General features: G+C 35.1%; 2 protein-coding genes across 2 annotated transcripts; one reads left to right on the top strand and one right to left on the bottom strand.

The window, feature by feature from the left end:
* The first annotated feature begins 7,273 nt into the window (after window positions 1-7,273).
* On the top strand, window positions 7,274-14,389 carry LOC128175310 (neutral and basic amino acid transport protein rBAT-like). The gene is made up of 8 exons (XM_052840839.1): window positions 7,274-7,611; window positions 9,908-10,087; window positions 10,407-10,552; window positions 11,835-11,960; window positions 12,357-12,476; window positions 12,643-12,921; window positions 13,051-13,308; window positions 13,676-14,389. The coding sequence occupies exons 1-8, from the start codon at window positions 7,329-7,331 to the stop codon at window positions 14,024-14,026; spliced, it is 1,743 nt and encodes a 580-aa protein (XP_052696799.1). The 5' UTR covers window positions 7,274-7,328; the 3' UTR covers window positions 14,027-14,389.
* A 1,543-nt stretch (window positions 14,390-15,932) lies between these two features.
* Window positions 15,933-21,133, bottom strand: LOC128176423 (mitogen-activated protein kinase 6-like). The gene is made up of 5 exons (XM_052842726.1): window positions 21,015-21,133; window positions 20,153-20,746; window positions 19,512-19,821; window positions 19,084-19,229; window positions 15,933-17,934 (listed from the first exon to the last, which is right to left on the bottom strand). Exons 2-5 carry the CDS (start codon window positions 20,720-20,722, stop codon window positions 16,723-16,725), a joined length of 2,238 nt encoding a protein of 745 aa, XP_052698686.1. The 5' UTR covers window positions 20,723-20,746; window positions 21,015-21,133; the 3' UTR covers window positions 15,933-16,722.
* Between the last annotated feature and the right edge of the window lie 274 nt (window positions 21,134-21,407).

Here is a 21,407-nt window from a genome sequence, read left to right as displayed (position 1 = left end):
CATAATATTCAGCTAAACTGTTACAATAAGCTTACAATGAACGACACCTTTTCTATGGAAAATACCGGTATTATTTTTATAGAAAAAAATTTGAGGTATGATTGAAACTGGATCAAACAGAAAGAGGTTCATTTATGAAAAAAATCGTTGCCGATGTGATGAATGCGCTAATTTCCGTAATATAATTCTCATGGTATTATAAATGGAAATGCCTAACATCTTATTTCTCAAACACAGCTTTACTCTTGTTATTTTTCTGAATTAGTACGAATAAACGACCTGCAAAGATTTGGTAATTTTTCGCGGAAAAATTTATGTTACTTTACATGTATTTATACTTTTTTTGTTGTGTAAGTGAAAGATAAATAATAACACATTCTTCAATTATAATAAAAAAACAAGTGCATATTTTTGTGCGCCGTAAATTGGAAGTTTTTAATATGGGAGGCACTGTAGCTCTCAGGTCATCCATCCGAATTTTTTCAGACCGGGAGCTACAGACCTGCAGGTAGTTCACAAGTGGCTGTAAAGCTGTATTATAATAGCTCTCCAGAAAATTTTTATCAACCAACTTCACAAAGTGAGTCTGTATTAAACCGACATTAAGGACGTCATAGTCATATCCCGTAATCATTGCTTGAAATAAAATCAAAGGCCGGAACGGCCACAAAGGCGTCAAGCTGACATTTTCTTTTATATAGAATGATATCAATAATTTGAAATTCTGTACTAATATATATAGTCGTTTATCAAATAATATTAGAATAAAAAGGGAAATGAATTACGTTTTGTGCTGTTTCAAAAACAATCATCAGTATAATTCGTTATAAAATATGTAGTGATGAGTTTATTATACAATAACTTATCATGGTTACAAAAATCGAAGAAATTTCAAAGTTAAAAAAAAATTATTATTTTCTTTCTGCTTTAAAAAGTCTTTGCACATTTCACAGGCTCATAATTTGAATACATTAACAGTGTGTCCCTAATTATAATAATAAAACATACTTTTATTTATTTCAATTCCCGTTTGAAACAAGATTACCTATGCTATGGTTGTTTACAAACAAATCCACAACACGTGCTATCTAAAATGCTCGACCAAACCAACTGCATTATCGTGTTTATTAATTGCAACAAAATCTCTAGATAAGTTTATCGCTTACAATTATTTTGAAGACCATGCCCGATAACAAATACATTTACATATCAAATTTTATTTCTATCGGGCACAGTCTCCAATCAAAATGTAAGCGATAAACTTAAATAATATTTTAGTGAATGTTTACATTGCACCTTATTGTATTCATCCGCCATTTCTTGATTAAGCAAATCTATACTAATGCAATGAGTTGTCAATAACCAGGGAGGCAAAGATGGGTTTCTTGTACACAATTTAGTTGAATAAAAGGAATACAAATCTTGTAATACGTTTAATACTTCAAGGAACTTATTTTTTATGCGCATCAAAAAGGCGGTGCAGTGCATGAATTTTTGGACGATTGCCAATCCAGACGATCGCTAGAAGGCTGCCGAGCATTGGCTCGACGCCTTAAAAAATGTCAATTTTTACCTGCATGCTAGGCTTTTTTCCTCTATATATTGCCGACAATGCAAAGTAACATTTCTTTAAAAAATTTACACACACATCATTTCACGACAGTTAACCTTATCTTTGGAATTTTCATTTATCTTTTTAAAGAGGGTGTCGCTTCTTATGTCTCATATTAATCACAATCTCAAAACCAATGTCTTTAAATAGTTTGTTTTTCTTATCGATTACTTTGCAACTCAGCTGGCCGACCCCGTGTAATTTTTCGTGGGGGGTGTGTGTGTGTGTGTGTGTGTGTGTGTGTGTGTGTGTGTGTGGGCCCGGGGTTCTTGTCCAAACTTTGTGGTAGCGATAAGGATGCTTCTGGAGATACTTTCTAATTTGTTGCATATACTCTAATAACAGTCGGAAGCAAATTGAAAGTGTGTGTGTGGGGGGGGGGGGGCTAAACTAATCATCAGAAATCTTGACAAGAATTCCCAAAATCATGAAAATCCTAATCCTTGGGGATGGGGTGTGCTAGTATACCTACTATAACTCCAATTTTCAATATCACTATTAATATTTCATTCTTTTTAAGGTCTTTTACGGAACAATTTTGTTTGTTGCGAGGAAAAGTGGGGGGGGGGCTGAACCCTCCCTGATGTTATGTTCCTAATGGTAAGGTCTAACTTGGCTAAAAAAAGTGGGGGGGGGGGCTAAGCCCCCCTCTAGCCCCCGGTTCCGACGCCTATGAATAAAAATGCGTATATATCTTTATACACGTGTATTCAAACAAAGTCATCAAAGGTAAATTTTTTCAGTTCTAAGAAGATATCTGAACCCGATCGAATTCATCACTCGCATCTTTTACATGATGTATACATTCACTTGATAAAATGTACAACCAATCTCATAATTTAATTTTCCGAAAAATAATACTTTCTATGAAATGTTGTTATCCAGAGATAATATGATTATAGGCCTACCTAATGTTTTTTTTTTATTTATTCCGTCCCTACTCCGGCGATTACGGCATGCCTTTACCTGCAGCTAGCCTTCTTCTATCAGCGAGTTCACCGTTTCCATATATGGTCATGTCAAAATTCGACAAACTTGTTGCCTGACGTCATGACGTCAGGCATATCTAAGGTTTAAAAGTTGCAATCTCCGAAACAGTGCAGACAATGGGACAAGAAATGTCATGATATTTCACAAAAAAGATTATCCGATGCATGTTTAAGATGTCAGCATTTACATTCACAATTGATGAAAATGTTATAAGGCATGTAATAACAACAGCGAGCAAGTAAAAGGGACGTTCACAATGCAATGCACGTGTGTAATCCTGATTTAAAAATAGATCAGCATTTCACCATATTTGAACGGTGAAAAAGGGGGACGGGGTCATTGCAACAAGTTGTAACATATTGTCTATTACGGTACAATATAAGTAATAATTTGTGTTGGATTATCATTATTACAAGAGAGTCATCAGTTTGGATTAAAACAAATATATATTTATACAGCTGGAATGTTTACTGGAGGAACTAAATCGCCAAAGCGGGTTGTGACCCGATTTTCGTTCAGTTGGGCGATTTCATTTATCTTGAAAATGGGTCGTCGTAACTCGCGTGTATTACTAAATGTACATTACTACATTTAACAATTACTAATCAAGTGTGTTTCTTAATTCGATATATTTCTTCCAAAACATCCGATCCAAAGTATAATATACATGTATTTGCTGTTACAAAACAAATGTCAAAAAATCCATCTGACCCCCTCCCCATGGATCTTTGCCAATGGATGAGTTCATTCGTTGCGTAAACGGTAAGGTGTGTTCCCGTTTTGCACACAATTGCTAATTGGGTATAGAACAATAGGTGTGATTTGTGTTGTGATAGCAATTATAGTCTGCTTTCGGTCAAAGATTTTACCTGGATTTTTACCTTTGTTTTATCAGCGCCTTAATGATAAAACAAGAAGAATACAGATATTTTGTTGTGTTTTAGGTCTAATAACTAATAACTATCACCATTTTTTTTTTCGTTTGATAAAATAAAGATAATGATATATTTAAAAAGTCTGATCAAAAAAATAATGATTAGATTAGATGAATTGACTTTTACATTTTTGTCCATGCACCTTAAATATGAAACCAAATGAATTAGGAAAAATTGATGGCCCAAAGCCAATTGGAAGCTGATTCAATGGATAATTATATGATGAAGGGGAACACTACAGAGACAGTCATATGGGGTACTCCATGTCTCTTTTTACAATTGAGTTGCAAATTATGTAAAACGCATGTTTATAATTGATTGTTTGGTATCAACAGAAAGAATATCATGAAAGAAAACAGATCTTATCACAAAATATTTGAATCTTTGAAGTAGCGACCTTGACAGTAGTTCTTATGACATCATCGCTTTAGTATATGGCGGGCCACTTTCTAGTTTTTCAAATCAGAGGTTAAATACATAAACAATCTGACAAAAATAATATTCTAATATTGATTCGATATGCCTCAAACTGAAAAAGGTTGAAAATGCATGAATTAGGTCTACATTTGATAGGTTTTGTGAAATAATCTTTACAGATTTTGAAGCATATAAAATTGCCGATTTATCATCATACAATTTGTCTTGAAGATATAACACAACATAAATGAAAAATATTTAGCAGCGTTTTCACGAGACACATTTCTTCCATTTGTGTCAGCAAAAGCAATAATTAAATATTAACATATGATATTTTCTCTTCAAACTTTTAGCATGTACTTCCTATAGGCAGTAAGTTAAACAAAGGCGGTACATATTCAACATTTTTGCAATAATCTTAAGCTTTCTTGTTTAAAAAATATAATGAAATTGTTCATGACCAAATTGATGTTTGAAATCAAATTCATGAATGTGGGTGTAAATTATTATGTAAATGTGCTTTTAAGCAAGTTATATTGTAACATAAAATACATGTAAATATCAATTGCGAGTGGATATGTTTTATTTATTTTATTGTCAATTGCCCTCGCAGGAATTGTGATATAGACTATAGCAATTAAGCAATTATCTCACCTGGTCAAATTCCCGTTTCGCACACATTTTTTCGATACCAAATTTTCAAATGTGTGCAAAACGGGAACAAACCAACGGTAATTGCAGGATTTCGCGCAACAATGTCTCATTCATAGTTTTTGAGCGCCTATTAGTTGACGAGTCAGTTAATTGGGATCATGCGAATACCCCAGAGCACACCATGTGTTTTCATCACAGGCACGTAGCATCGGGGGTTCGGGTGAGGGAGGCAGCTTCCCCCTCCCCACTTTTTTGGCAGATGGCACTTTTCTTTACTTTATATGATATCATGGATTTGCCCCCCCCCCCCCCCCTCCCTTTTTGTAGGAGCATGCAATAAATGAAACTGCAAATAAGGAATTCTATTTGAATTGAAAAACAATACGTGTTTGTATACCCTTTCATATTTCATATGGTCAGAAATTTTTAAAAATGCATTTCAGTTGATTTTGCATCTTAATATAACAAATATAATTTAAAAAAAACCGACTATTTACTCTCCAGCTTTCAAGCTTACATGCACTTATATGATATGACTTTGTGTACATTCCTAAAAATTTGAGTTAATAAAATAAATGAATTTCAAGTAATATAAATGTACATGTTCTAGATCGAAGAAAAGACTAACATTTCGTCTTAAATTTGCACGGTCCGTTTATAAATTTATGATCAGCAGCGAAAATATAATTCATTTCTGATATGATATGATAGCCTAATTGATACATGCATGCTTCAATTGAATAATTTTATTTCGTCAGGCAAGCTTTTTGGAAAGCTATTACTTGTAGACTTTACATTTGTCAATTTTGTAACATGTCAGCCGTGATATTTCAGAAAACGGAAATACAAATGCAGAGATTACAGATGGAAAGTGTGTATTATAGTAGCAGGTTACATGTAAATAACAAACAGCATTAAGCATCTGTAGGGAAAATTAGATTGAGGGCCTGTGGGGTCAACTCTAAAGTGTTTATCCCAGAGTTTTTAGGTTATACGATCAAAATTACACTCATTGCCTGACGTCATGACGTCAGGCATATCTAAGGTTTAAAAGTTGCAATCTCCGAAACAGTGCAGACAATGGGACAAGCAGTATCATGATATTTCACAAAAAAGATTAACCGATGCATGTTTAAGATGTCAGCATTTACATTCACAATTGATGAAAATGTTATATGGCATGTAATAACAACAGCGAGCAAGAGTTTTCAAGTAAAAGGGACGGTCACCATGCAGAGCACGTGTGTAATCCTGCTTTAAAAATAGATCAGCATTCCACCATATTTGAGCGGTGAAAGGGGAGGGGGTCACCGCAACAAGTTGTAACATATTGTCTATTACGATACAATGTAAGAAATAATTGGTGTTGGATTATCATTATTACAAGAGAGTCATCAATTTGGATTAAAACAAATAAATATTTATACAGCTGGAATGTTTACTGGAGGAACTAAATCGCCAAAGCGGGGTGTGACCCCATTTTCGTTTAGTTGGGCGATTTCATTAATCTTGAAAAGAGAACATAACTCGCATGTCTTACTAAATGTACATTACCACATTTAAAACTTACTAATCAAGGTGTTTCTTAATTCGATACATTTCTTCCAAAACATCCGATCCAAAGTATAATGTACATATATGTAGCTGTTACAAAACAAAAGTAAAAAAAAAATTCATCTAACCCTCCCCCCCATGGATCTCTGCCAATGGATGAGTTCATTCGTTGCGTGAACGGTAAAGCAGGATTTCGCGCCAAAATGTCTCATTCATAGTTTTTGTGCGTCGATTAGTTGACGAGTCTGTTGGGATCATGCAAATACCCCAGACCCCACCATGTGTTTACATCACAGGCACGTAGCATCGGGGGTTGGGGTGAGGGAGGCTGCTTCCTCTCCCCTCTTTTTATAGAATAAATGGAAATATCATGGATTTACCCCCCCCCCCCCCCCCCTCCACTTTTGTAGGAGCAAGCAATAATGAAAAGTTCTGCAAATAAGGAATTCTAATTGAATTGAAGTTACAGTTAGGGTTTTTTTTTCATGAATTTGAGAATTCATCCTTTTTAATTGCTTGTCAAGATGATTTTAATGAAGCTGCCCACACACATTCAAAAACAATACGTGTTTGTATACCCTCTCATATTTCATAAGGTTGGAAGTTTTAAAAAATGCCTTTCAGTTGATTTTGCAATTAATATAACAAATACAATTTGCAAAAAACGACTATTTACTCTCCAGCTCTCAAACTTACCTGTACTTAAATGATAAGTGTGCATTCCTAAAAAATTGAATTAATAAAATAAAAGAATTTCAAGTGATATACATGTATATATATCTTAAATTTTCGTGTTCCATTTATAGATTTATGATCAGCAGCAAAAATTAAAATTAATTTCTGATAAGATAGCCTAATTGATACATGTATGCTTCCATTGAATAATTTTGTTTAGTCAGGCAAGTTTTTTGGAAAGCTATTACTTGTTTATACTTAGGCTCACACATCAACACGATTGCATATTTGGATTTTCAAGTTTACATGTCTGGATGTTTCAACACGATTACCCTACACCGGGCGCACCCGTATTAAAGCAGTCATGCATGTTGACTGGTGTTTCATCAAGGACAGCGATTTGACTCTTGTTCGAACTGGATCTCCGAGTATCTATATAAATTGACGAACGAGCCACATGAATTTCACTTTAATGCCATTTGTTAAAGGATATGGATGTATCTGTAAATCACGTCGTAATTGCCTTCCTGCTCATCGTGGTAGCCGGGACCATCGTTATAGTTGTCATTGTCACCAACTTATCTAGAGGAGACAATAACTTTGCCTCTCGTGGAGCTACATGCCGACCAAAATTTGATTATAAGCGGAAATTGTACGACAATGACACCGTTGGCACGGTGTATGAAATATTACTTGAATCTTTCCGCGATTCGAGCCGCAAGACAGCTGGAAAAAGAGCAAGCGAGGCAGGCGAAGGAATTGGAGATTTGAATGGTATATATTTCAGATTGTCATAGAACAAAGGTAGCTAAGTGACTTAATGGGAAGTTAATCATGGCGACAACCACAGTGATACCTCGTGTACGAACACATGTTAATGTGTACACGTTTCAGAGGCGGATCCAGCAATTTGGAAAAGGGGGGGTTCCAATTAATGATAATCAATACGTGCAAAATTCATTATTTTTCAACAAACAAGGCCTTTTGAACGTTTTCCATGCGTAAATTTAATTAACAGTTATCTCGTCAATATCTACATGTATTTCATACCTATCTTAATATCAGAGTGCACTGCATTTATTAAGCGTTTTGGGTTAGGTAAGGACGATTTGCACAATTTCTAGCCTTAGAAAAAAAAACAAGTCTCCAGCAATGAGAACGTACGTTTATGCTTAATAGAAAGAAACACTAAAAACAAAAAAAAAATGATTCAGACTTATTACAACAAGCTATTATAAATATAAATTTTTTGGTAATTTTTTTATGTCTTTGATGTTTAAATTCTAAACTATTTATCGATTTTGATTTCTATTGATTGCCTTCTTAAATAAAGGTCTAAATGATAGGATATGACAAAAAATGGGGATACTTAATGTGCTGAATAGATTGTACATGTGTAATACAATGGTACAAGCAATAGTCGTCCCAGGGAACTTGATGTGACCTCTGTAATGGGTGCGCAACATCACCCGGCACTAGTACAGATGCGATCATATTCAAGAAAGTTGTGAAAAGTTGTGCATTTACATAATGGTTTACATATAAACCCCTTACACGGTATTTTTGTAACGTAATTTCCGATTCATGGGGGGTTGGGGGGGGGGTTGGGAAGGCTTCGTTTGTGATTCAGGTATTAAGGCAGCTAGCATTCCAGAAAAATAGCATAACCCGCATAAGAAATTCTTTAGATGAGCAATTTTAAAAGCATTTATTTGAAATAATTAAAGTATTTATGGTATAAATGGGAAAAATTGCCTTTAAATAGGCATTACAAGTTTTCAAAAAAAACATATGTCTCAGAGAAAGGGGGGGTTCCGACCCCCGGAACCCCCCCTCTGGATCCGCCAATGCGTTTATGGTCTGTCGACACAATAAAATAAATTTTTTTACGAAATGATCAGAATTAAAAGCTTATCTCAATTTAAAAATAGGCACCTTCGATTTCGTTACACCGATTGCTCACATGAAAACTCGATCTTGAACGTCATGAAGTATGCCCTATTTTGTTAATTCTTGTTTAATGTGCTTTACTGTTTGAAGCACTGGCCAGTATAATGACGCGCTACTTTCCTCATAGCTTGGAAAGAGTGTGTAAAGTTTAATTAATGTGTTAATTAACTTAATTCTTAATCTCTTTATAGAGGAAATAAAAGATGAATGAATGAACTGCCATTGACCGTGAAAGTTATGATTGGTTGCTTTCCGATCGAGGTATTCAGGTTGCACGGACTTAAAAAATTGTTAAAAAGATTAAAGGAAACTACAATCAATGAAACTGTTAACAGAAGACGATTTATTCTATGAAAGGATTTTCGTTATCTGCATTATCTTGCACAGATATAATGCTGCCTTACTGTATATACCCCCGTCGTATTACATCCAACACAGTACATAAGTGGTAGTAAGAAGGTAACAACGTAAGGTCGTTTTTATAAGTTTTTACAAAACATTTCATGCTGTCGATCGATAATAGACTGGATTCCAAACGCTGCCGCTAGGAAATTCAAGTTGATTACAGCGAACCAGTCTTGTGTTCAACTTAATCTCAGCGAAATTCGTCGAGACTGAAAATTTTTTGACGGACGTCTCTTCCGAATCTCAGACCAGTGCCACACAAAGTGATTCGGGAAAATTTGCCCCAACTTCGGCCGGTTGTTACGATAGAAATACGCTAAATTTAATCATCTGCTCGCTTCAACTTTTTACTTTGAACATCCCTTTAACTCCCTATCAACATAAAATGTTAGGTTCCTACCGTTAAAAGATTTATATCCCACAAAATATGAACTTGTTTATTTTTCAATTCATTTCCACACTCATTTACATCTCCAATGCTGAAGAGTTCCAGTCAAGGTCACAAATAGTCTGTTTCAGAATATTTTTTGGCATATGATCTTACTAAAAATCTGTCAGATCATCTTTGAATGTATTTATCTTATATTATTATATATATATAATTTTATATTATATTCAGTATTATTATACATATTATTTTCTCTTTTCAAAAAAAGACCTTAAATGTACGGAACAGTGAACTTGTCCTATTAATGAAATGACTTAAATTTTACAGGACTCGGAGCTCGATTGGACTATCCGCAGGATATTGGAAGCAGGACTCTATACATCAATTCATTGTTTAAAAGTAATGACGATGATCACATGGCTGTTGTGGACCACAAAACCATAGACAGTGTATACGGAACCATGGACGACTTTGATCAGCTTATTCAGGACACTAAAAATAATAATAGTATGAAATATTTAAAACATTATATTCTAAGTGTCCAGACGGACAATTTTTTGCATGGTTGGGTATTTATAGCTAAGGGGAGATATCATAACCATACCCACCCTTCTGAAGCTTGATAACTTATAGTCTTACGTAAATAAATTGCATCAATATCAAAGATATTTAATATGCTTGGCCATTGCCTCATCAAATTATTTCAATAACAGGGCCATCATTTGTAATGCTAAAAATATTAGGCCTACATGTTTTCAGAGAGTAAAGGTTTTAATTCCATGTATTCAAGTATTAGATGAACTTTTATATTATTTGCTTTCTTTAGTGTCAGTGATCATGGATTTTATTCCAAACCACACTGGAAAAGAGAGTGTGTGGTTTCAGAAGAGTCAGAGGAGAGAGGGAAAATATGCTGACTACTACATCTGGGCCCCTTGTGACCCAGTTAGTGGGACCTATATCAATAATTGGGTAATGCTTAATTTTTCCAGTTTTCTTAAAGTTACAAGTTTCTTTTCTAATGAAATATGTTGCCTTAGTGATGTCTTTCTATGAAAAATGTGTTAATCAGTATTTATATATTTTTTTTTCGTGTGCACTGGTAACTGATAGTTTTTTCCTTGCATTATGAACCGACATATACAACTGGTAGACAAGACCCCCCCCTAAACATTGATATTTTGCAAATTTCAAGATTTTGAAATTTAAATTGAATTTAAGTACCAAAACAGAATGATTCCTTATAGACTTCTAAATCTGTTTATTAAAAAATGTGGATAAGTAATGTTCATATGTTATTTCATAATAAATATTTTTATTTTAAATTGCTAATAATTGCCCCAGCTTAATGAATATGTACTAGCTGCAATAATGTAGCCCTCTCCGATTTTTTATATCTGATGTTTACTGGAGAGGGCTAAAATTCCACAGGATCTCCGTAATGGTGCAGAATTAAGTTTTTAATGCGGCTGACTTCGGTCTGAAAAGATCGATTTTATACTTGTCTTCCTTGAGATAAAATGATTTTTTAATTCAGGTTGAACAAATTAATCGTATATAAATCAAAACCAGATAAAACACATCAGCATGTTTACCAGTCGTCTTTTTCAGCAGCCATGACAGTTCTCGCGTGATTTTATGGGATGTACGCTTGGAGTTTTGATGGGCTTGATAACGTGAATGTCAGTGTAAATAATTGATCTTACCTCGTTATATCACTAAAACATCATTTAAGGAAATGGTATATAATGGAAAATTCATATTTACCGCGTTAATTATGTTTATAATTAGGGGAATTCCTATATTCAGTTCAATATCCGCTCCTGAATTCTCATTGGCTGTCCCAAAATAAAACCGGTCAAGGTCAGTAGACATGGCGGACAAATTCAACTTTCGTTGTTGACATACACGAAAAGTAACCGATTTATGGACTATAATTGATATTTTTGGATTAATTTATGCCATAGACATCTACAACGTTTGAGTTCAGGTAAGAAATGCAAATGTTATTGTCATTTATAAACGATTTGAGACGAAATAGTTGCGGGAGTGAATCACTCCCGCACTTGCACCATTACGGAGATCCTATGGAGTTGTAGCCCTCTCCCCCCCCCCCCCCCAAAAAAAAAAAAAAAAAAAAAATCGGGAGAGGGCTACATTATTGCAGCTAAATATGTACATGCATATGTATGTCGTTTCCAAAAAGAAAACTGTTACAAGTAATTCATAGTTTTTCAAATAACTGTTCAATAAGATGAGTGTGAAAGGAGGACGGGCTTGGACATATGATAAGATCAGAAAGGAATGCTACCTCCATCAGTTAGAGAGAGACAAGCCGGACCTGAACCTGAGGAACAGTGATGTCAGACAGGAACTGGAGGTATGTTTTATTATTTCTGATATGTCTTGATTTTCCTTTTTACAAATGTCTTTCAATGTACCTCATTTATCATAAACTGTGGTGAAAAAAAATCCCTCAAAATCATAAAATGACAGATACTTGTTTACCAATTAACATTTTCATAACATTTTAAATGCTATGAAAATGTTAATTGGTAAACAAGTATCTGTCAATATGAATCAATCTACTGGTAATGAAGATTTTATCTTTATAATCTTGTGTAACATGTGATAGAACAGCAATATGAATATTTAATAAAAGACTGTACGAGAAAAAGAGAAATATTCCCTTGCTGGCAATCTAGAAATAGATTTTCTCAATCTTAATTTGTCTGTAATAAGTTTGTAATATTATAACATACAATTTCCTACTTAGAATATTCTCCTCTTTTGGCTGAACAAAGGAGTGGACGGTTTCCATGTACAGAATGTTCAGTACCTGTACGAAGACCAGGACCTGAGAAATGAAACTCTCATCCCAGGAAAGACGGGCAATGTGAGTGCGCACAAGAAACATAAAAAGATAGCAATTTTGACAATAGTTAAACAACTCATGAATCAAAGATTACACATGTACTTGATTTTTCTATATTTTAAATATACTAGGCAGATGAACAATTATAGATTTAATGCATGTAAAGGGTTTACTTTGTTTAAACTAGGCATATGATGACTTTGACCACACCCAGACCAGAAATCATCCAGAGAATGCGAAGCTGCTGCAGTCCTGGAAACATGTATTAGACACCTTCAGTCCCAAGTCAGGCAGAAAGAGGGCTCTTGTTGTAACCACTGGGAATGACATTGATGCGGCCATCAAGTACTTAGATGCAGAAGTCAACATTGTAAGGGTCAACCTGTTGTCTGGGAAAGGAACTTCACTGGCTGAGTGCATGGAAACCATTCTGAAACTTGCAGCATGCAAAATGTTTGCATGGATGGTGAGCTTAAACCGCATGTATAATTACTAATATATAGAATTCAGTGCATGTATGCACAGCTGCACACAATTATTATTGAATGCATGGGTTGAATGACAAAAAAGTTACAAGAAACATTTTTATTTTCAGTACAGTGATAAAGATTCCAGTCGTTTAGCCAGCAGAGTGGGCCCAGAAAACGTCAAAGCATTCTTAACTATACAAGCCACCGTCCCTGGGATTCCATTCAATTACTATGGCAACGAGATCGGAATGACTGACCACCCAACACATTCTGGCCGATGGAAGTACAGGACACCGATGCAGTGGGACCGTAATGGTACAGGGTTTTCCCAAAACCCTCCATGGCTGACTCAAAATCCAAACCACAAGACAGTGAATGTTGAGGTAACAATATGGCATCGTGTTGTCAGTCAAATCAGTGCTATGTTCATAAACTATTTATAATATATTTAAAACATATAAATACAAGATTTTTACTATTCTTGTATTATACCAAGTGTTGATATTTTTTTTATCCTTTCACACGTACTCTACCTTTTATCAGTTCTGGATGCCAATATTGACTATATATGGTTAAAGAGAAACAAAATTCCAGGAAAATCTCAACAATGCTATTAGACAATAATTACTATTGAAAATATTCTTATGATATAAATGAATATCAGATTTATGTTATAAGCATATTTTCGATATCTTTAACACAATAATAAATCCCAATTTGATATATACACTTTGGTTTGTACATTTACAGTCAGAGCTGTCCTCAAAAGATAATTTCACCACTCTAAAGGTGTACAGGAGACTCCAGGAGTTGAGGAGGAGGGAATCCTTCCAGTGGGGTGAGATGAGAGTGTTCAGGGAGGGGGATCTCCTGGTGTACACCAGGAAGGCCAAGGGATTCCCCGGGTATCTGGTGGCTGTAAACCTGGGGAAAGAAGAGGTGACCATTGAATCTCTACTGGCAGCCACAGGAATTCCGAAGAAAGTCAAGGTTGTGTTCCATACTCATAAAAAGATCCAAGATACTGACATTAGTAGGTCTCTGGACAATTCCTACATGTTGGGACCTAGTGAAGGGGTCATATTGGAATATCCTGTATGATTTGTTTTGCCTCGCCATCTTATCGTGGACACTATAATCTGTGATCATCGACCAGCCATAGCAATATGTGATAAATCTTCTTCCAGATAAATACGTATTTGGGGGAACAAAAAAAGGGGATTTTTCATGGCATAAAATGCATTATTTCTAGGTATATTGTCTGGTGGAAGATTTTTTAAAAACATATTTTTTTTCTTGTACATTGGAGTTTAAGTTTTTGTTGGTGTGTATAAATGTGTTGGCATGTACCATAATTTATTTGAATACATATTTTAACAGATTTATGTATGCGAATAATTAAGTTTAACTTAATTAACGTTATTTTTATAGTATTTTTATCTTTGAATAAAAAATTTTCTCTAAGTACCAGTAATTCTTGTTCATTATTTAAAAAAAAAATTTTGGTGCCAGCAGAGTGAACATGTACCGGTACTTTTCCAGCTGATCTGTTGGTGTCAGCATTTCACTTGTTTAACCAAGTTTACCAAAGGAAAAATCTGAGTATTAAAATGATGAAAATGGCGGGTGGGTGCCAAAAGGGTACCCTTATTGTATGGATAACTCCTCAAAAGGATTTTGATTTCTGATGGATATAACTCCTACAGTTTTCAAGATAGGAAGCTGTTGTTTTGCAGATCAATTGTACATATATCAGGTGTGCATATTCTAGGAATTGGATTTCTTTTTTAGAAATATTGCATATAAGGTTATTGTACAGATATCTCCTTCTACAGTTTTCAAGATTTTCAGATCAATTATACATATATCAGAGGTGTGCATATTGCTAGGATTTTGAGTTCTGATTATTTATGAAAAAAATACCAGCTGTTGAACTTTCTTATAAGAAAGGTGTAAACATAAAGAATAAAAATGCTTTTATTTAATGATTCATGCAGAATAAAAAGGTGGCGACACTGCAGAAAAAAAAAAACATAACCCAGGTTATGTAAATTTTTTCTACGATGATCGCTACCCCCATAATCAACACGAATCATTAAAGAAAGCATTTTATTCTTTATATTTACACCTTTCTTATAAGAAATCAATAAATTGATTATAAAAAGTATTTAGTAAATTTAACTAAATTACTGTTATTCATCAGGACATTAACGCATAGAAACATGGGTCCCATATCGTCATGGGAATTTGAGTCGGCCATCTTCATAATTTCGTGCAGTCCTTGATTTTTCTTAGGTTGCTGAAGGTTTCGACCAATCGGTAAACGGGGCACGTTGATTTTGTCCTGTCAGTTTCTACAAAGCTATGAATTAAAAATCAATTTACGTAAGAAATAGAGGGGATCATAATTGATTGATGTAAATACAATTGAACTTCGATATCTAGAACACTGATATCTCGCGTTGATTTTGTCCTGTCAGTTTCTACAAAGCTATGAATTAAAAATCAATTTACGTAAGAAATAGAGGGGATCATAATTGATTGATGTAAATACAATTGAACTTCGATATCTAGAACACTGATATCTCGAATACAATGGATACAATGAAAAAGTTTGACTGTATATACAAATAAACATGCATGTCTTGTGTGGACAGAGGGAATATTTCAGTTTAGTTCTGTGTAGATACTTGAGCATCAAATCTTGACTAAAAATGCTAGGTTACTAACAAAGTTTACTAAATATATGTGGTCACCTAATAGTAGTTGCAATGCTCTGTGAACTATACCTAAATAAATGTAAAGCCTTTTTCCAGTTTGCCTAGCTAGTAAAAATATATTGATGTAGAAGACAAATATTTTGAAAGTTAGTTTTGAGGACCATTGGTATCATTTTTACACTCAATTGTAGAAAATGAAATCTTTTCTATTTGAAACTACCATTACTTGCTGGCAAGTTATTACTGTCAGAAAGAGGACAGCTAGAGTCTGACACCAAATTATTAACATATATCTTTAATTAATATTTAAACACACACTCTCACAAACTGTTGTAAATTAAAAAAGTAAAATATCAAACCATATCATTATGATATGAATAATCATATGGTAAACAATTTCAAAGAGGATGTTTGTGAAGATCACAAAATTTGAAAATAGTACCACATTTACAATGTTTTCATATATGGTTTAAAAAATAAAGCTTACTTTCTTTTCTAAACTTTCAATGTAGCAAGAGAACATATAAAAACATTGTGCCTGCTGTTCAATCTGATTCAATGTATGTTTATATACCTACTTGAATAAAATACTTATTACTTTGTAATTAAATTAAATGAGGGAAGACAGTTTCTGAAATCTCTACACAAAGAGCAGATAACTCCAATTCAGTTCTAAAATTTTGTTTGATAATATAAGAAAATGTATTAACATTATATTTCCAGTCCATGAATATATGCAAAAAATCATTGATACATGTTTGTTAAGTAACAAGAATTTTTTAAGGTACCACTAGCATAGAAATGGTGGGTTCTGATGTCAGATGTATCACTGATCGAAAGAGGACTGCCTGGTGTTTTACATGGACAGCCTCTTTTGAAACATGACTCTTTCAATTCACAGCCTGAATCATATATGTATACAACCAATGCAGTCTCACTCATTTAATGAGTGGAACCATACAACGTCAAGAGTTTATGCTGCATTATGTGGTTCACAATTCTATGTATTAATTTATAAAACACTATCATCATGTTTATGTACTGAGTTCTCATTCATACAACAGTTATCAATCCTCCTTAGTGCTCCGATCGACGAGGGAAGTCGGAATAATTGGTGTCAGTTTCAGAACTTCCGCTGCTGCTGCGACTTCGATGCTCTGCGTACAGTGCGGGGATATCTTCTTGGGATGTGGTCAGTCCCGAGGGTGGCAGGTTACACCCTCCCATGGCCCCAATGCACCTGTCTCTCTCAAACTCAGCAAGCTTTAGCTGTGAGTTTCTGTGTTCGTGAATTCTGAGTTGGGACTCAAGTCGACTTGATGATCTATCATCTCCCCGCCGGGCGCGTCGATGAAGCAAGTGCTCTGTGGGCAAGCGGTACATGGAATCAAAATCCTGCGATATTTCTGAGCTCTCTCTGTTTTTGTCAATCTTGTTTCGTTTCATTTTCTCCTCCTTCTGACTCTCGCCTCGTGTCTTCTCTTTGGATTTCCCCCAGGTTTCCATGTTCTTGTCATACTCATTCCTGGGTCGATTTTTCTCAGTTTTCTGGGGAATTTCTCGAGGCGACTCAGCTCTTTTCTCCTCATTTAGTCGGTCTTTCTGTCTTTGATTTGTGGATTTTTTATGGCTTCCTAAATTTTTAGAGACTTTATGTGAATTTTCATTGAGTTTCTCTTCTTGTGACAATACAGGGTTAGCATTTAGAAAATTGGTGGCGTTTTCTGTGTATAAACTAGATGATGACGATACAGCTCGATCCAACTGGTTGTCATTGTCTTTGGTCACTGATATCTTGAGGTCTTTTCTCACTGCACTAGCTTCAGTTTGTCTGATAGGCATCAAACTAATTCCATTGTCCACCACTTGCCTCTTCTCTTCTCGTGTTTGCAAGGAATTTGTTTGGCAGCTATTTTTAGAAGCTGAGCGATGTCCAGTTTTCTCTTCCTTTGGAGAAAGTTGTTCCTTTTTATTTTCTTCATCTGGAAGGCTAACAATCACTTGTAAAGTCAGTTCCTTGGGGGAAGGGTATGAATTATCCAGGAAGCTAAGTTTCTCTGACATCTGTATCAGCTGAGTGATATCCGAGTACTTATTGTCTACCTTGTCTGACAAACTCTCGGATGATGAAGATCTCGACACATTCTCCATGTTTTTGGCCAGGACATGGTCCGTTGCCATGGCATCTGTAATCTTGTTCATGTCACATGTCCGCCCGCACGGAATGACAGGCTCCGTCACTTCAGTCCCCAACATCCGGCGCAGCGTCTTGGGCGACAACTCGTCAACCTACCATACAAAAAGTCATGGCATGTAAACCAACATATCAGCAATTCTCCAAACTTTAGTTTGTTGCAGTACTGTACACGTGTGTATTTATGATTGGGCTGGGGGAAAAAACCACAACGTTTGTTCTAACCTTAAATTAATCTATCAACATCTTAATGTAGGAAGGAAATGTACAAAAGAAATTTTCACTGTTTTCATAATCATAATTCATGAGCTTGAGTGGCTTTTCCTCTATGAAAATTCTGTGCAAGAAATAAACTATTCTGGTGGGAGATGCTCACTTATAATGACGGGAGAAATAATCCCTAATCTTAAAATAAACAGGAATTCCACAGTTCAATGCTAATGTAAATTCAATATTAACAAGAAAATAAGTTTTGTTACATGTAAATTTTACATTTTATTACGGTGTGTTACTCCATGGTTAACTACAAATAAGTTTAATTTTGTTTATTCCTAAATAAATCTGTAATTGGGATATGGTATGAAATGTCCAGATTCAACAGAATAATAAAATGGCAATAATAAATTGGGACAATGGCAAGATCTGCATAATTATACACAATGACATATATTAAGTAAATCATCTATATCATATACTCATTAATTTTCCTTTCTTGATACTGTTAATTTTACAGAGTGTGATCCGATTTTCCGGATCATCACACTGTGGTTTCCTGAATCTATATCACCACTCTCTGAAACTGACGACAAAGTACACAATGAAAAATGTCTGTATTTCTCTCATTTTGAAAGAATTTGTTTCAAGATGGTTTAGTTCATGAGGTTAAAAAATGTAGAATTAAATCAACATTACCTTTTAATGGAAGGTTATGTAATAAATTTATCATTATAAATAGTGATTTGATCCAAAGAGTCGAATCATGTCTTGTTACCAGGCACAGATCATCTGACCAAACTCAGTGCGATCTGATGAACTTGATATGATCCGACCCTTTCAATCACGTTACTGATTGATAATTCATGTATGCATTTATATTCTAATTGGAAATAACTGAAATATAACATGTATCAGGAATAACTATTTGGTTTTAGGGTTTATTGTCAATCATAAATCAGTTAAAATACATGGGCTACACGTTAAAGAGTTGTTAAAAAATCAGATTAACCCACTTTACAGTGACTGACCTCGTTTTCTACATGGAATGATCTAAGTGCAATAGGTTCATCATCAGGACACCTGTACTCGGCCAGGAAGGTGTGATCCAGGGCATCCTCCGCGGAGATCCGTCTGTCCGGATTAAACAGGAGCAGACTCCCCAACAGATCCAGAGCTAAAAATAGAACACTGGAAGTTAAGGCTAAAAATAGAACACTAGAGATCAAACACTGGAGGTTAGATAGTGATCCTACAAATCTGTCCTATACTCACACATAAAGATTTACATGTACCGGTACATATTTAACTGACCGATGACACACAAACCAACATTCAAGACATGATGGGATATCCAAAATAATTCCTAATTAAACTGATGACATGAAATCTCTGATACAAACAGATAGGATATCCAAAATAATTCTTATTGACAAATGGATCCAATAACACAGCTCACCATCCTCAGAGAGGTCCTTGAACTTTGACTTTAAAGCTGTTTTGGGTGACCTTGACCTGATACTGAGGACACTGATGGGTAACACCTGGGTCAGCTTGTTCCACTCATTGTCGTTGAGGTGAGTCACGTCCAGGATTCGGCCGATCTGGTCCATCTCATTACCCCCCGAGAACAGAGGTTTACCCGTCAACATCTCGGCAAATATACAACCGACACTCCACATGTCTATGGCCTTGGTGTAGTCTCTAGGGGAGATAATCAGCTCTGGTGAGCGATACCAGCAAGTCCCCACTCCGTCTGTTAGGTAACCCTGTAAAAAGATGAAATACTTGGTGAAATTATAGCAATATGATTAAATTCAACACTAATTTAATTTCCTGCAAATTTAATTTTTACCAAGATTCAATGACAGTTTACATTATTTGACAGGAAATATATATTCAGCTCATAGATTCTATAAACTTTATATTTTGTTACATTTTCCCTGTAAAAACTTAGAAACATTAAGTGACATTTATCTTGTTTGGACCTGTATGCAGTTGGTGTCAGACAGGCAATACAGACTTAAAAAGAATTCTCTTAAAAAGACTATGTGTACAGCAATATGTATTGATTAAAAAAAAATAGAAGTCAAGTTATACTTTATGTGAGTATTCCATATCAACAATTCTGGCCAGTCCAAAGTCGCCAATCTTTAAAGACAGATCTTCGATGTTTATCAGTAGATTGGAAGGTTTCAGGTCCCTGTGGACGACGTTAGCCGAGTGGATGTATTTAAGTCCTCGGATCAGCTGGTAAAGGAACAGACACACATGTTCCTCGGTGAGGACCTGGGCCTGAATCAGCTGCTGGAGGTCCGTGTCCAGTAATTCCTGGACCAGATACAGGGAAGTGAGTTCATTCAGAGGGATATTACTGGAATGTCCAGCTATCTGGTATCCATTTGGACCAAGAATCTCATAAACAGTTACAACATTTTCATGCTTGAGTCTCCGCATTATTTTGATTTCACGCAGAGCATATTTGCAGCTTTTTTTGTCATGAAAGGCAAGTTTCTTAATGGCTACGGCTTTGTCACAGTCACTGTCAATTGCAGAAAAAACAACTCCGCTGCCACCGAACCCTAGCGGCTTGAGATCCACAAACCGTGGATCCACCAGAAAGCCAGCAGTATCATTGTTTGAGCTACCGGACGACGGATTTCTTGCCATCTTGAAGATCTTCACACTTCAAATCTGAATTAAAATACACTAGGTGCATTAATTTAATTACAACACTGCTTTTTTTAGCAGGACACTTTCAAGTTATTAAAATGTTTAATGCTTAGATAAATATATTACAACATAAGTCAAGTAAGTCAGAAACAATGAGAAATGTAAAAAGTTTTCAAGATATTGACAAAACAATAGTGCACGCATGGCCTTGCCCACTTTCAACAATACTTTATATCCTGATAAAAAGGCAGAGATATAAAAGAAACAGGAGATTGACAAACATATTTACCAATAGATATTAAATATATAACACCATCTTGACTATCTTTTTAACCTTATTCTTTCAGTCATCATAAGTCATGTCAACAGAAAAAGGAACAACGGTGCTTGACAGATCGTGTCACGAATGATTCGCTCATTATTCATAAAACATTCGAAACTTATGAGAACACGGACGTTCAAACCATTAGATTGAAAAAAAAATCAATTATACCATTTTTTTATGTCAACGTCTGATTTATCGGGGAAAAAACGGTGTTGACAAGTCTTGGCAAAGAGTAAGGAGAGTTTGAGACAACCCCTAAAAATTGAAGCGTTTATGAAACTAAGATTTAGGATTTGGTAACCCTCGGTAGGTATGGTTTATCAAATAGATATTGCTTGTATCCGTCCGAAATGTGCC

The sequence above is a fragment of the Crassostrea angulata genome, chromosome 3 (genome assembly GCF_025612915.1).
Source record: "Crassostrea angulata isolate pt1a10 chromosome 3, ASM2561291v2, whole genome shotgun sequence".
NCBI classification, from domain to species: domain Eukaryota; kingdom Metazoa; phylum Mollusca; class Bivalvia; order Ostreida; family Ostreidae; genus Magallana; species Magallana angulata.
The sequence above is the reverse complement of the archived record's forward strand: the minus strand, read 5'-3'. Positions and strand labels throughout refer to the sequence as shown.

Coding starts and splice junctions, on each gene's coding strand:
- LOC128175310 (XM_052840839.1), top strand. CDS start 7,329: ATGGATGTATCTGTAAATCACGTCGTAATTGCCTTCCTGCTCATCGTG. Junction 7,612..9,907: donor AGGAATTGGAGATTTGAATG/GTATATATTTCA, acceptor TAAATTTTACAG/GACTCGGAGCTCGATTGGAC. Junction 11,961..12,356: donor ATGTCAGACAGGAACTGGAG/GTATGTTTTATT, acceptor TTTCCTACTTAG/AATATTCTCCTCTTTTGGCT.
- LOC128176423 (XM_052842726.1), bottom strand. CDS start 20,722: ATGGCAAGAAATCCGTCGTCCGGTAGCTCAAACAATGATACTGCTGGC. Junction 19,822..20,152: donor ATATGGAATACTCACATAAA/GTATAACTTGAC, acceptor ATCTTTTTACAG/GGTTACCTAACAGACGGAGT. Junction 17,935..19,083: donor CATTCCATGTAGAAAACGAG/GTCAGTCACTGT, acceptor TTTGTATGGTAG/GTTGACGAGTTGTCGCCCAA.